Source organism: Euprymna scolopes, chromosome 37 (assembly GCF_053919585.1).
Source record: "Euprymna scolopes isolate OS-2025 chromosome 37, ASM5391958v1, whole genome shotgun sequence".
In the NCBI taxonomy this organism is placed as follows: Eukaryota; Metazoa; Mollusca; class Cephalopoda; order Sepiida; family Sepiolidae; genus Euprymna; species Euprymna scolopes.
The window spans coordinates 47,427,465-47,442,690 of NC_136518.1; the positions used below are offsets into that span (position 1 = coordinate 47,427,465).

Genomic DNA, 15,226 nt, shown 5'->3' on the forward strand with positions numbered 1-15,226 from the left:
TAGACACCAGTGTCTAAATACAGCCTAACAACAATACCAACAGCTACTTTGATATAGTAGCACCTAGCAATAAAAATAATTCTTACTATTTAAAACACACAAACACACACAAAATACAAACACGCACTTGCCTAGCAAATGTTACAAACCACACTTTAAAAAAGAAAAAAGAAAACTCCAATATGTGCCCATAATATTCAATAATACTGCTATATCCCAAAACAGGACATTTCCTATATATATACATACATACATATATATATATATACATGGCAACCTATCGATCAGTTAACTGGGATTTTACCTGTTTAAGGATGATTTTTATTTATTTTGAGACGAAATTGTGAAAAGAGAAAATAAATATAAAAGAAGGGATGAAAAACGGACCCTTGATGAATATATAATAATAATAATAATAATAATAATAATAATAACCCTTAATTTAAAAAAGGGTATATATAAATTTTTATTTTTATAATTTTTAATGATCAACCTTTCTTTTTGTACCGCTTCTTCATACTGTCAAAAAAATCATCCTCCCCTTTTTTTTTTAAATCATATCAGATAAAAAAAAAAAAAAAAAGAAATCAACAAACCAAGGTTGTGTATATTCCCCTAAATTTTTCCTTGCAATGGCGTTATCAGAGGAACCTCTCTTACGATTGAGACGGAATGGAAAATCAAGTCTATATATATCTACTTGGATAGGGATCTACACATTTCTACTACTCGTTCACAAAGGTAAGTAATATATATATATATACGCGCAACCAAAAACGATCAGTAACATTATCTACACATTTGATATATAATCAATCGGTCAGCAGTTGTCTTCAGTCTATCACAATGTTTCTGTCATATAGTATGCTGATTTTTTTTTTTTTTAATTATTTTTTTTAATTTATTTATTTTTTTTTTTTTTTTTTTTTATTATTATTATTATTATTATTATTATTAAGAAGAAGAAGAAATATATTATGATTGATTCACTCTTAAACTAGTTAACCAATTATTATGAATTTTGGAACACATCTGCTCAGCATAAGGGATCCAAATGCTGGCTATATTTATTTTGATTTTGTCTAATGCAGAGGAGGTGCAATCACTTCGTGAAAAATTCTGGGACGTCTGACTATTGTGAAATTTTAATAATATAGATGCTAGATATTAAGGTACTTATGCACTTATTGTACCGTGCTGAATTAATGACGTTATTATTTAGAAAGCCATTCTTAACATGGGGAGGAGTGGGTGTTTTTGTAACTATTCTGTAATCACACCTAACAATTTATTAAAAGTAAAATAAAGATATCGTAAAACTTGAATTTGACTTGAAAATAGCGCGGTTTACAATAAATACATAAACACTGACATTAATTAATAAATATTCCGCAAATTGCAGTTTCTTTGGTGTATTTCTTTGGATGATTTGCAGGAACCATAATATGGAATAAAGAATCACATTTGAAAATTCAAATATCGCTTAGTAACCGCATTTTCGTATTGTTACCGCAAAATACCCTAAGCGTGTACTGAATTCGATTCATAATCAACAGACAGACATCGATAAAGCAATATCCCCGGGAATCCTTAACAAATTGAGACAGTTTTCTAAAAGAATCATAATAGTGCCATGGATTTATATCCAAATTTGACTAAAGATTCTAGACATAAGGTGTAGTAGCATGATTATTCTGATTTAATCTCAGTAAACGTGGTGTAAAACTATTCTGCTAGGCGAATTTTTATCCGTCCTGGAACGGATATCTGAAAGCTCATTTGAAAATTTTCAACCTTTTAGAAATTGATTTTTATTTTATATTAAAATTTATGCACTTTTTTTTTTTTTTTTTTTTTTTTACTAATGTTTATCTTTTGATAAAAAGAGCATATCTTTGAAACTCCACGGATTAAGGATTTTTCTTTATAATTCCTTGTTCTGGGTCTGATGGATTGATAAATATTGTAATTTATTCAATTTTTATTTTCTTCGTCTATTTTTCTTTCTTTAATTTCTTAATCTATATGTTGAACTTATTATCGTGATAAATTCTAACTCCAAGTTCATGTTTATCTCTCTCTCTCTCTCTCTCTCTCTCTCTCTCTCTCTCTCTCTCTCTCTCTCTGGCTTATATCGACAAGTGGAGGTTTCGATCTTTGCGACCTCCTCAGAGTCAATTGATTATTAAAAAATTAAATCTTGGCTTGTCTATTTAAGCCAAAAACCCCATACATGTGCCAGCTCTATTGATAAACTTGTTTTATTGAGCACTATTAACTCCGGTCACACACACACACACACACACACACACACACACACACACACGCACACACGCGCGCGCGCATATATATATATAAAATATAATATATATATATATTAATTAGGTTATTATCTATTATGTCTGTTTCATACCATGATGATCGCATCATCATGGCTACACAAATGCCTTTCTGTTCCAGATTTTGTCAAACCTAACGAGATTTGGGATCAAGATGTGATTGCATTTATGCAGCAATTTAAATTCTCCTTTCGTCGGTAATAGTGCAGTGTAGCTAACAGCCGAGAAATCAAAACTTACACATATCTCTTTCATTTCTTGTGCTCTTTCTTTAAACATGAAAAAGAAATAAAACTAGTTAGTGGTCACATTACCAGGGTATCAGCAATTTCCCCTCAGTTGCATTCCAGCAAAGTCAAACATTAAAAAAAAAAAAAAATCTTTCGAATTTCTCAGATAAACAATAAAAAGAAAGCTATTATGCCTCATGGATTATTTAAATCCATATGTAAACCAATTTGCCATGTCATGGCGTTAGTAGGCCATGGCCAAATTCATTTTAAGTCGAATGTATCCAAGTATTCTATTTTCCTAACACTTTACTCGTCAAATTTTCTAGAAGTCCTTTTCTCCGAAACCAATTTAGGTTCGAGTGTAGAATTCCCGCATATATATATATATATATATATATATATATATATATATATATATATATATATAAGAAAAAAATTGTATGATGTACATACCCGTGACAAAACCAGAAACTCACGTTCTAAAAGTCACGGAAATAAATCAAGTAATGTAATTCTTAAATAAAAAAGTGAAATCAGTTGAACTGACTGTCTGATTTGTCCATATTTTTTAAAAGTCAGTTTTCCATTTTATTTATTGTTAGCCCTGAGGCTAAAGTGTAGTATCTGTTCCGTCTTCAATCAAAGAATAAGTCCTTTTTATTTTCTATCCCGGGTACCTCTTTTTGATGGATTGTATATCCACACACCCATTAAAAACGTCCTTGTGTCTAACTTTGTTTTAGTGGAGAAGCAAATAAATGGGGACGTCGATGACACTATTTTTGCGTTAGAGAAAAGTTGGTCCAGATCAGAGTGTAGTATCTGGGAATATTTTAAGTCCATGGAGTAAATACGGTATTTTGGAGACTGCTGAAGTGAAAGTCATGAGCTTATGATGAAAGAATGAAAAATGGACAATGCTTGGACAAATCGGTCAAAAATGCGTCTACTTAAGAATAGAATAGCACAAGATGACCGCCATACACAAGACGCACACTTTAAATGGCCTTATGCCTAATTTATATAATTTGTTTACCTTTTTTTTCTTTTTTTAAATAAATAATTTAAAGTACAGTATCTGGGTCTATCTCAGATCATAATCCGAAGCATTACCCCCTCTTCTCGTAGAAGGACGGGTGCAATATATGTCACCCCATTTGCGAGGGAGTGTCGACGGGATCATAGGATGGTTCGTTTTTGTTTCTATCCATCCAGAATTCCCATCTTTGAGAGCCAGATTTACCTAATATTGGTGAGAAAATGATGACTGTAATTTGACCCTCGTCGGGAAAAAAATAAATAAAGACAACACTGCTTTTAGAAAATCTACTTATTTTTATTTCTATTTGTAGCAAATAAAATGTTTGTGTTTTAACGTATTTTAAAGCTTTTATTCGTTTCAAAAAACAAGTATTGTCGAATTATAAGTTAAACTGACAACAATATGGTCGACCATACCGTTTTTAGAGAGTCATTATTGTGACATTATGTCACGGTGACACTTATTTTTGGATTTTTGAAACATTATTGACTCCTCGAAGACATGTTCTAGTCGGCCATGTTGTCGGTTTAACTTCCAACTTCGCACTACGTCTTTTTCGAACCGAATTAAAGGCATTAAAATACGTTAAAACACACAAAACTTATCCAGGTAGGTAGAAGAGTAATTTATCTTTCCTTTGGTAATATTTATTTGTTATATATTTGAATTCCTCCCCCTCCCCCTCTTTTTTTTTTTCGTTTGTTGGTTTCCTGTTAAACACCCAAATATTTAAGACATTTTTATTTTTCTGGAAAACCATATATCCTCAATTTATCTATGACTTCGAGTTTACGTTAACGTTCTAATTCAATACAAATAAATTGGTTCTTACAAAAAAAAAAGAAATCGCATGGCAAATTTCTTCGACCGGCCTTTTTTTCACTGGCTTATTTTCACACATTAACACCGTTTGAACGCTTTCGTATTTTATAGATTAAAAAAAATCGATTTATGTCTTTAAAAATAAGCATGGTCTGTTTACTGCTTTTATATAAACAAAAGTAGAAGGTTCTTAATTAGGGTTCTACTTTTTTATGAAGTTATTTTTCAGCTAAAACTATGGTGTATGAATTTCAAGATACGCGTTTCGATACTACACTTCCCCTTTTATGCCTTTTCTGTTCTCGATCAATGAATGGGAAATCTTTCTAGACGGAGGCAATTTTGATCTTCGACCCAATCCAAAGTAGCTCATTTTGGAGAGCTGTAATTTCCCCCCACAGTAAAAAAAAAAATAAATAAATAAATAAATAAAATAAAATGTTCCTAACTTTGCCCTCGTGGGGAAACAAATATATAGACTGTGCATTATATGTATACATTTCTATTGAAGTTTTTAGCTTTTATTATGATTGCGATTAAAACGGCATTATCTTGACCAAAAAATAACATAATAATATAACCTATTTATTATGGCGTTGTTTGGTTATTAAATTAACTGAACCAAATTGTTTTAGGTATTTACGGCGGACCTGAACGAGCTCTTCTCTTCTCTTCACCCAACCGAACAACAACCGCCGCCGTAAAATTATTTCCTTTTTCACGTTTTATTTTTTCTTCGGTTTATCGTCGATAACAGACTTAACGGGTTTGTGTTACTATACACATAGATACGAAAAAATTGTCAAAAAAAAAAAAAACATATATGACAAATAAACGTTATCAAAGGCAAGATGGGTTTGTATTACTGTACACATAGATTCGAAAAAGTTGTCAAAAAACAAATATATAACAAATAAATGTTATCAAAGGCAAGATAAGTTATTTTTCTAGCTAACTGGATATTTTTTTAGTGTTTTTATTCAATGTAACATGTTTATTCAGCTCGAAAAACAGTGTTTACCGATTTATTGGAAAATTCAAGATGGCGCCTCACTCCGTCTTTAACACGGTAAGTTTGGGAAAAGGTGTTATAAATAAAAAAACTAGACAACATACTATTAAAACCCCGCCGAATATATGTCAACCTATGTCACGGTAACATATATTTAGCGAGTTTTAACAGTATTTTATCCAGTTTTTTTATTTACAACACCTTTTCCCAAACTTACCGTGTTAAAGAGAGAGTCAGACGTCATCTTGAATTTTCCAATACATCGGTAAACACTGTATGGTTTTCGAGCTGAATAAACATGTTACCTTGAATAAAAACAAAAAAAAAATATCCAGTTTGGTAGAAAAGTAACTTATCTTGCCTTTGATAACATTTATTTGTTATATATTTGTTTTTTGACAACTTTTTCGAATCTGTGTGTACAGTAATACAAACCCCTTTAAACCCGGCAAGATAAATTACTCTTCTACCTATCTGGAAAAGTTTTTGGTGCTACTGCAGAAAGTGATCCGCGCTATTTTTTAAATCGTATTTTCAAGTTTAATTCAAGTTCCTATTTACAATGCCTCCCCACGGGACAGAGTTAGACACCAGGGTCGTTTTTTAATGTTGAGAAAAGGAACAAAAATAAAAATTGTCTCAGTCGTGAAGGATTTCTCCTCCACTAACAGAGAACAAGAAATTGAAGTGCAGCAAACTGCAGCATCTGAAGAACAGATACTACGCTTTGATCTTGACCCGAAGGCCAAGAAGGTTAAATTACAGAATAGGTACAAAACACCCTCCCCTTCCCATGTTAAGAATTGACTTTTAAAATAATAACGTTATTATTTCAGCACGGAGTACCAGTTTTTAATGGTTTTACTCACATTAAAACGTGTAATCGGTTCGAAAATCATACAGTGTTTATCAATATATTTGAAAAAAAAAATGGCGGCATGTTTGCTGTTGAACACGGTAAGTTTGGGAAAATGAGTTAAAACAAACAAATTATACAAAATACTGTTAGAAACCCACCGAATATATGTCCGCCTATGTCACGGTAACATATATTGAGTGAGTTTCTAACAGTATTTTGCATAAATTGTTTTTTAAACTCGTTTTCCCAAAGTTATCGTGTTCAACAGCGAGCATGCCGCCATTTGCATTTTTTAAATACATCGATAAACACTTTTTCGAGCCGAATAAACACGTTACATTAAATAAAAACACTAAAAAATTATCCAGTTAAGTAGAAGAGTAACTTATCTTGCCTTTGATAATATTTATTTGTTATATATTTGTTTTTTGACAACTTTTTCGAATCTATGTGTATAGTAAAACATTAAAACAAAAGCAGTAGTCGTAAGGATAACCATTTCTTTGACCCCTACATTTACTTCTGTAAAAATCGGTTTGCTTCTGTAGAAGTACTTAAATAATTTTTAATCATCTTATTTCGAAAATAACTCTACGAAACTTCTAACAATGGTTGCATTTTATTCCCCCTTGTGTGTTTATGCACTTATTGCACCGCGCTATTTTTTAAATATTATTTTCGAGTTTTACGATTGGGGGAGGGGGCTGTACGAGAGTGCTCGCTCACCCCCTAAAAATGCGTGTTTTTCGCCATTATTTTTTTTTTTTCTGACGATTGTCATAGATCACAGAATTAATAATTATATTAACAGAAAAAAATGAAAAAAAAACTAACTTTAAGAAGGGGGTTCACTTTCTCCTTTTAACGTTCCAATCACGTGACACGTCAATAAAGAAATGGACATTAAGTCAGGTAGCAATGAAGTAGAACGTTAAACATTATAACGTGGAAGTGAACTGAACCTCCTTCTTAAAAGTCATTAATTTTTTCTGCTAATATGATACTTAAGTCTGTAATCTAGGATAATCGTCGGAAAAACTTTACAAAGAAAAAAGTATAAACACGCATTTCAGGTGGTGAGCGACGAGCGAGCACTCTCGTACAGGTCTCTGTCCTTTTTGCTTTTATTATATCGTTAGGTGAAAGTATAGAATAGTTACAAAAACTCTCCCCTCCCCTTGTTAATAATGGGCTTCTAAATAACGTTATTATTTCAGCGCAGTAACATAGATACACAAGTACCGGTTTTTAGTGTTTCTACTTATTTTAAGGCGTTTTTTTAAAGTTTGAAACAAGTAGTGGCGGAGCAACAAAGAGGTAGTTTTCTGCTGTGACACCGTCGGCCGAGTACCACGAAACGTAACTTTTCCCAAACAGAAAATGAAGCTGGAATTCTAAACCCCATTGCGCTATTTGCACCTTAAGTGAAAGTACTGAATAGTTACAAAATACCCTCCTCCCCTCATGTTAAGAATGGCTTTCTAAATAACGTTATCTCAGCACGATATAGTAAGTACATTAGTACCGTTTTTTTTTAATTCGAATTAATAGGGGGAAAAATCCGAAAAAAAAAAACAAAAAAAAAACAAATAGCTAATTGTCTATTCGCCGCTTGCAAAAACTAATCGCATGAAAGAAATAGTCGTTTTAAAACTGTCAATGTAACCGAAATTTTATGTACAGCGATGTATGAAGTAACGCGCCCTGTTTTTAATGACTGGCGTCTTACACAGGTGCGACCTAGAAAATTTCAAGGAAGTTTTTTTTTCTGCCTACACAAAATCCTGAACTGAACAAACTACAAAAAAAAATGAAAGGAACCCGAGCCACGAAAGAAAATCCCATTCACACATTTTTCTTTTTCTTCCTTCCTTGCCTGCGAATATAGAATTCCTTCTTCCTCTTTCCACTCGACTAAAGAAAGAAATTCACTTATCAATGTAATATACTGAGTCGAGTCGGTGGTCGACTGGTCGGTTGACATGACATCGCAACGAAGAAATGGGAATTAAAAAAATTATAGGATTAAATTTTGTGCTTGTTCAAAGAGATGCGACTGAGCATCTTTTTTTTTTTTTTTTTTTTTTGTATAAATAAATAAACTAACACTATTGCTTACTTAATTGTCATGTTGAAAATAATAATATATCCAAAAATTACGAAAATACATCGAGTATAAAGTTATTTATAGTTAAGAGTAAGGTATTTTTTTTTTTTTTTTTACGAACTGACCCAACGTTGGATAAACACCCCAAACCACCCCTATGTTAACGGTTTTCGAGGTGGGGGTTATTCCGAAAGCCGTTCTTAATATGAGGAGGTTGGGTTGGTTGCTGGGGCACGTCGTAAAAATTTACCAAAAGTGATTTTTGACGGAAAATTGCATTTTTCGTATATGTTTTAGAGTAGACCGTGAAGATTGCAGAGACAGGGACATAACTCAGATAGCATATTTTAGATTACATCGTAATGGCGTCTAACATGTTTCCGATAGCAAAAGTTTTTTTTTTTTTTTTTTTTTTGACTAAAAACACAATAGCTCGATGAATTTTTCATAAATTTTGTATATTATTATTTTCGATATGACAATTCCAGTAAGTAATATTGTTTTTGCTTAAAAGAACATTTTTTCTAATCGAGCTGTTGCCTCTCTTTGTTTAAGTACAAAATAGTTTTCTAGTCTCTTAAAATTGTTGGTGCTTCTACACTTTATTGCCGAAATTGGAGACGCCATTTTATTTCACGCATCTACTGTGCAAATGTAAGGGAGACACGATTATTTTAAACTATGGCCGAAGCATGAAATAAATAACAAAAAAAAAAAAAATTAAACTTGGGGAAAGAACTATGAAAAAAAGTGAATAAATTACTGAAAACGGGAAACGAAAACAAAAAACATTTACTGTATAAAAATTTATCCAAATATAATTGTAAAAACATTTACTGAAAAGTTTCCGTAAGAAAATATAATTTTAATATAATATTGTAATGAAAGCAACATTGGATTTTTATAAAATAGTTTTTTTTTTTTTTTTGAACAAATAAATAAGTTTAAACATGTTATTGAATTAAAGCAAGGTTGAAAGGTTTAACAACAAATTAATCAATAACATGTTTAAAATTATTTATTTGTTCGAAAAAAAAAACTATTTCATAAAAATAGTCGTTTCAAACTGTCAATTGCTTTCTAACTCTAATAGTTTCTTCCCTCTAACAGCTAAACTTTGGAAATCTCTTCCTGCTACCTGCTTCTTTGACTATACTAATATGCAGAAGTTTAAATGTAATGTAAACTAGCATCTTGTTAACCTTTCCTAGGCATGGTCCCAAATTGTAGCTCCTATGTCCAAGTGGCGATATGCCTTGTTAGGATTGAACGGGAGTCAAAAAAAAAAAAAAAAATTTAAATCCCTATCACGTGAAACTTGGGATAAGTAACCCTAACTTGCTCTTAAATCTTTCCTTTATTATTGCTTGAAAGGTAGATACATAGTACAACAGCAGTACACTGACTGACGTTTTTTTTTTTTTTTTTTTTCTTGAAAAAAAAAAAAAAGTTTTGGAGGGGACAGGGTCTAACACCACCTACCAGTCGCAATGGCGTACACTTTAAGCCCTCTTCCTCTCCTCACCAACTTCTGAACTCAATATACCCTGACCCGAACAAATAAAGATCTCTCAGCCACTACCATGGCGAGGATGGGTCAACTCGTCTGACTCCTTGACGCTGGTCGAGGTCGTAATTTGGTGCCCTTGCTGCAACCATACTAATATGAATCCCAAACTTGAGTTCACATTATTTCTCTGTGTGGCTGTGGGACTCTAAAGGGGTAAGAATATAGCCGCGAACTGATCCTTCGGCATTCCATTGCAGGAACGAAAAAGGAGGTAATACCTGGGAGATGCATGTATATCAATTTCAATTCTCGTAATATTCATAATTTAACTGGCAATTATTTCGATATTTTTTACGACCTGCCCCGGCCCAACGTAGTGTAAACGCTCCCAACCACCCCATGTTAAGAACGGTTTTCGGAATAAACACGCCCAACCTCCCCATGTTAAGAAGGGCTTTCAAGGTTGGGGGGGCGGTATTCCGAAAGCCCTTAACATAGAGAGGTTGGGTGTTTATAATACGCTGGGCCGCTGCCTGGGGCACGTCGTAAAAATTTGCCATTCTTTCTCTCTCTCATGAACCCCTCATCGTCGAGTGACTTTGTGACCGTGATAAGTGGTTGGCTATTTATTATTGTAATAAGAATATATTAATTTAAATGCTAGGACTGAGCCGGGCTATACCTCATCCCAACAAAAAAGGATCTGATGGTTCAGGAGGATCCTAGGTTGTCAGAATGGTACCAAATAGAACCACGTCCCATGTGACAACTAACTGACCGAAACCGTTTTTTAAATATTTCACTCACAATTTATATAAAATAGTTTTGATTTTTTTATTGTATCTTGGACTTTATGTGGCACTATCGGGAGATATACGAGAGGACACTTTGGTTGGGTACAAAAACCAAAGAGCCTTGTTGGTATTCTACAGCATTCGATTTGCAATAAACTAACTCCGACTCCCGAAGGAGAGGGTAATGCCTGGGAGGACATCGCTTAAGACCTATCCAGACCATACTTCGTTTCAATAAATCAACTCCTATTTCGGAGATAAATCCTGGGAGGGTGCATCCCCTAGGACTGAGCCGGGTCATATCTTATCCCGACAAAGAAGGATCTGATGGTTTAGGAGAGATTCTAGTTTGTCAGAACGATTCCAAGTGGAACATCGGCTTGCATGACAACTGGTCGAAACCGGTTAAATATTTTACCAACGGCATTGCTTTTAAAATTGTTTGTTCTTTTGATCTAGCGTTTGAGGACAATTCCCCAATATTTTTATTTTATTTAGAGATTTTCCAGAATAGCGAACAAAGCAAAAAAAAGGATGGAGAAATAAATATCCAACAAATAAATGTTACCAAAGGCAAGCTAATGTACTCTTCTACCTACCTGGATGGATTTGTGTGTGTGTGTGTGTGTTTTAACTTTTTTTTACACAGTGATCACCACTTATCAAGGCCCGACAGCCACTCATTTTAAAGTGTTTTGTTTTATACTTAAAACAAAGCCTGTCGAGTTAAAACAAATCACAAAATGGTTGTCCTGTCCTGGTCCGGTCTCAAAATCATAACCGAGCCTCGATAGTCACTCAAAAGTCGAAAATTAAACAAAAATACTGGTAGACACTACTCACGTCACCGTAGCGTCAACAAGCCAATTCTCTAATTTAAAAAATGTTCAAGTGTTTTTTTTTCTATTAATACGTAAATACTAAATTGATTTTAACGCAAATATTTTCAGCATGTCATAATCTCCTAAAATAAAAACAATTTTAGTTAGTGTGTGTCGACTTTCCCCCCAAAAAATTTAACTGCCACTTTACCTGAAAAATATGAAACTTATCGGTCGTTTATTCTTATGCATTGATTCGTTAAATACGTGAGTCGAATCCGTTAGGTTAATGATCAAAATCATGGATCAACTAATAACAGTATCAGCAGGCAGTGTTTCAATAGAGAATTGACTGCTCTAGTGCTCTATTGATTAAAAACAAATGTTACCACGGTTGTGAATTAATAAGTAATAAATCTCAATTAGTCATGAAATCTGTTGACTAAAGAGAAAACGATGTCAATTAAGTGTCAAATACAATAGACAAAAAAGAAAAAAAGAAAGACAACACGATTTCTACAAAAGGACATATGGTATTTTGTTGTTATTATTGTTCATTTTTATAACGAAATTCGAAAATTGAAATATTGAATTTCAAGTAAAACCAATGGTATCTACTGAATTGTCATGTCGCAGTGATGAAAATATCCAAAAATTACGAAAAACGATAAGCTAGAAAAAATTTATCAATGAAAACGGGTTTTGAAGACAATTAGCGACAATTAAGTTTTACTAAATTGGCCAAAGATTTTCAGTTTTCTATAAAAAATATTTACCTGCCTATTGTTACGATTCGAACTCTCCGTTTTTGTTTGTTTGTTTTTTGTCAAAATTAATTTTCGCTAATTGTCTCCGAAAACTATTTCCATTAATAATGAATTTTCTATTGTTTTCGTAATTTTTAGATATGTTCATTATTGTGACAATACAATTCAGTAGATGCCATTGGTTTCACTTGAATTTCAATTTTTAACTCTTTTTTTAACGTTGAACGAAATTTGAGCCGCAGATTGGTATTATTATTATTATTATTATTATTTTTTATCCAAACTCATAAGACAATTGGGAAAGGGGGGGTCTCGGTTTCTAGGAGTTGAACCACAATCACCTATTTACGAAGGCTACAGTTGAACAGAAGAATACTTTAGAAGCCCCCCCCCCCTCGCCGTTTGTATATTTGGAAAAATACAAAATATTTCGTACTTATGCAGAATACGGGCCGTCTTTTTAATTTTTACGGCGTCTTTTGTTTATTGCCAGAAGAGTTTAAAAAAAAAAACAAAAAAAAAACAAACTCTCTGCCTTCTCCATGTTAAGAAAGGTTTTCTAAATAATGACGCTATTGTTTCAGCACGGTCCGTTCTGCATAAGTATCCAATATTTAGCTGATATTCATTTTTACGGCAAAAACAAGACGATTTTAATGGTTTCAAATAAATAAATACATTAAAGACGTTCGTTTTATCTATTTCTATTATTAGGTAATTTTTACTATAACTAACAAAACAAAAACAAAAAAAATGAATGAAAGAAAAAAAAAAGCCACAAATAAATGTTACTAAAGGCAAAACAACTATTCTAAACCTTTCTACAGGTTTCCGTTAATATTTTTCACTTAATAATTCGACAAAGAAATAATCTTTCTAGTCGTAGTAGTAGTCGCTGCTGACCGTGCATTTTATTCTTTAAATTAATATTAAAAAAAAAAAAAAAAAAAATATGGCGAACCTGTGCCTACGCCCTAAAAATGCGTGTTTTACATCTTTATTTAACTTTTTGGTGCTTCTACACTTTATTGCCGAAATTGGAGACGCCATTTTATTTCACGCGCATGCTATCCAAATCCAGGGGAGATATCATTATGTTTTGGTTTTGTTTTGGTTTTCAAATGGCGTTCGCCTAGTTTAAACCATTATGAATATGCCATTTCATTTTGTTTTTATTAAAAAAAAAAAAAAAAAAAAAAAAATGTTCCATGAAAAACTTTCCCGTTCTCATTAATTAAATCGAAACATTTCCAATTAAACAATTATGGATATATGTTCTCTTTCACTTTCTTTATTTACTTTTTTTCATAGTTCATTCCGGAAGTTTAATTCTTTTGTTATTATTTCATGCTTCTGCTTCGGCCAATGATTTCTCCTCTAAATTTGGAAAGCAGGTGCGTGAAATAAAATGGCGTCTCCAATTTCGGCAATAAAGTGTAGAAGCACCAACTTTTTTCGACGATTATTATAGATTACAGACTTAAGTATCATAATAGCAGAAAAAAATTTGAAAAAAAAAATTTAAGACATTTTAGAAAGGGGTTCACTTTCTCATTATAACCTTCTACTTCATTGCTACCTGACTTACTGTCCATTTCTTTACCGACGTGTCACGTGATTAGACCGTTATAACGAGAAAGTGAATCCCCTTAAAGTTATTCATTTTTTTTTTTTTTTTTTTTTTTCTGCTAATATGATATTTAAGTCTAATCGTCAGAAAAAAATAAATAGGTGAAAAACATGCATTTTTAGGGGGTGGGCACTTTCGTACAGGTTCGCCGAAAAGCTAATTTGGAATTTAAAAAAATGGTAAATAAATAAAAGCTACTATTAATTTTTTGCCACTTCTGCACCACTATTAGGACGAAATTTTGTAGTCGGTAAATGGAGTTTTCAGATAAAAAAAAGGGGTACTTGTACAGTTTAATCAAGACATTAAAAAATGAAAATATTGAAAAAAAAAAAAAAGGGGGGTTATATTGTACGTATCCGTTATGGAACGAAGTTCTCCGAAAAAAAAAATTCACTTAATTTCATGAAGTAATTTTTATTTTACAGCGAAAAAAAACAATCTGTTATGATACGGAGCAAAAGGTTCGATTTTTAGGAAGAAAAGCTAGTAATAAAGATGGGGAGGGAGTGTCGGCACTTTAACTGGAGTTATCTCCCCGTGGCGTGTTCAACAAATTCCATGATGGCTGACTTCAACCCGCTCTCATAAAAACGTTTTTCTGCTGTAAAATAAAAACTACTCGATCAAATTAAATGAATTTTTTTTTTCGGAGATTTTCAGTCCAAAATGGATACGTACAATATAACCTTTTTTTTTTTTTTTTTTAATATTTTCATTTTTGAGTGTCTTGATTAAACTGTACAAGTACCAAGAAAAAAAAAAAAAACGTTGATTTTTACTGATTTTTTTTTTTTTTTTGTCAATTTTATAAGTTACAATGGTAGCTTCCAAATTATGCAGTCGAAAGTACTTGAATATTACTGAATTATTAAAAGAAAAAAAAACTTTAATTATGTCAGCAGGTGAAAAATTGCGGCCATATTGTTTAAATCGAAACGGAAAGTTACCCCCCGTTTGAACTCTGACTTACGGTCGTTTTCATCCAATTCTATTTCTTATTTTCTTGAATAAATAATTTTCTACCTTATCGATTTTCGTAATTTTTGGATATAATCATCTTAAAAATACGAGTAGTACGTAGATACCATTGTTTTCATGTGAAATTCAGTATTGCAATTTCCGAAATTTCGTCCTAATAGTGTAGAAGCGCCGATTTTTTTTTTTTTTGTTTTTTTTTGTTTTTTTTTCTTCTTTGTTGGAAATCTTCAGATTTTTAGTTTGGGTTTCTTTGAGAAAATTTAAGATTTATTTTTTTTTACTTTTATTTTTCATAAAAATTTTAACTCA

The 15,226-nt window shown here is 32.2% G+C and overlaps 1 protein-coding gene across 22 annotated transcripts in view; it reads left to right on the forward strand.

Moving 5' to 3' along the window:
• The window catches only part of LOC145261142 (neogenin-like), a 396,586-nt gene that overhangs the window by 442 nt on the left and 380,918 nt on the right, over positions 1-15,226 (forward strand). For all 22 annotated transcript variants that reach the window (XM_080119417.1, XM_080119423.1, XM_080119424.1 and 19 more), the window contains exon 1: positions 1-741. This exon is cut by the window's left edge. In XM_080119417.1, coding sequence (XP_079975543.1) covers positions 633-741 — 109 coding nt within the window. In that variant the 5' untranslated portion in view covers positions 1-632. The remainder of the gene's footprint in view (positions 742-15,226) is intronic.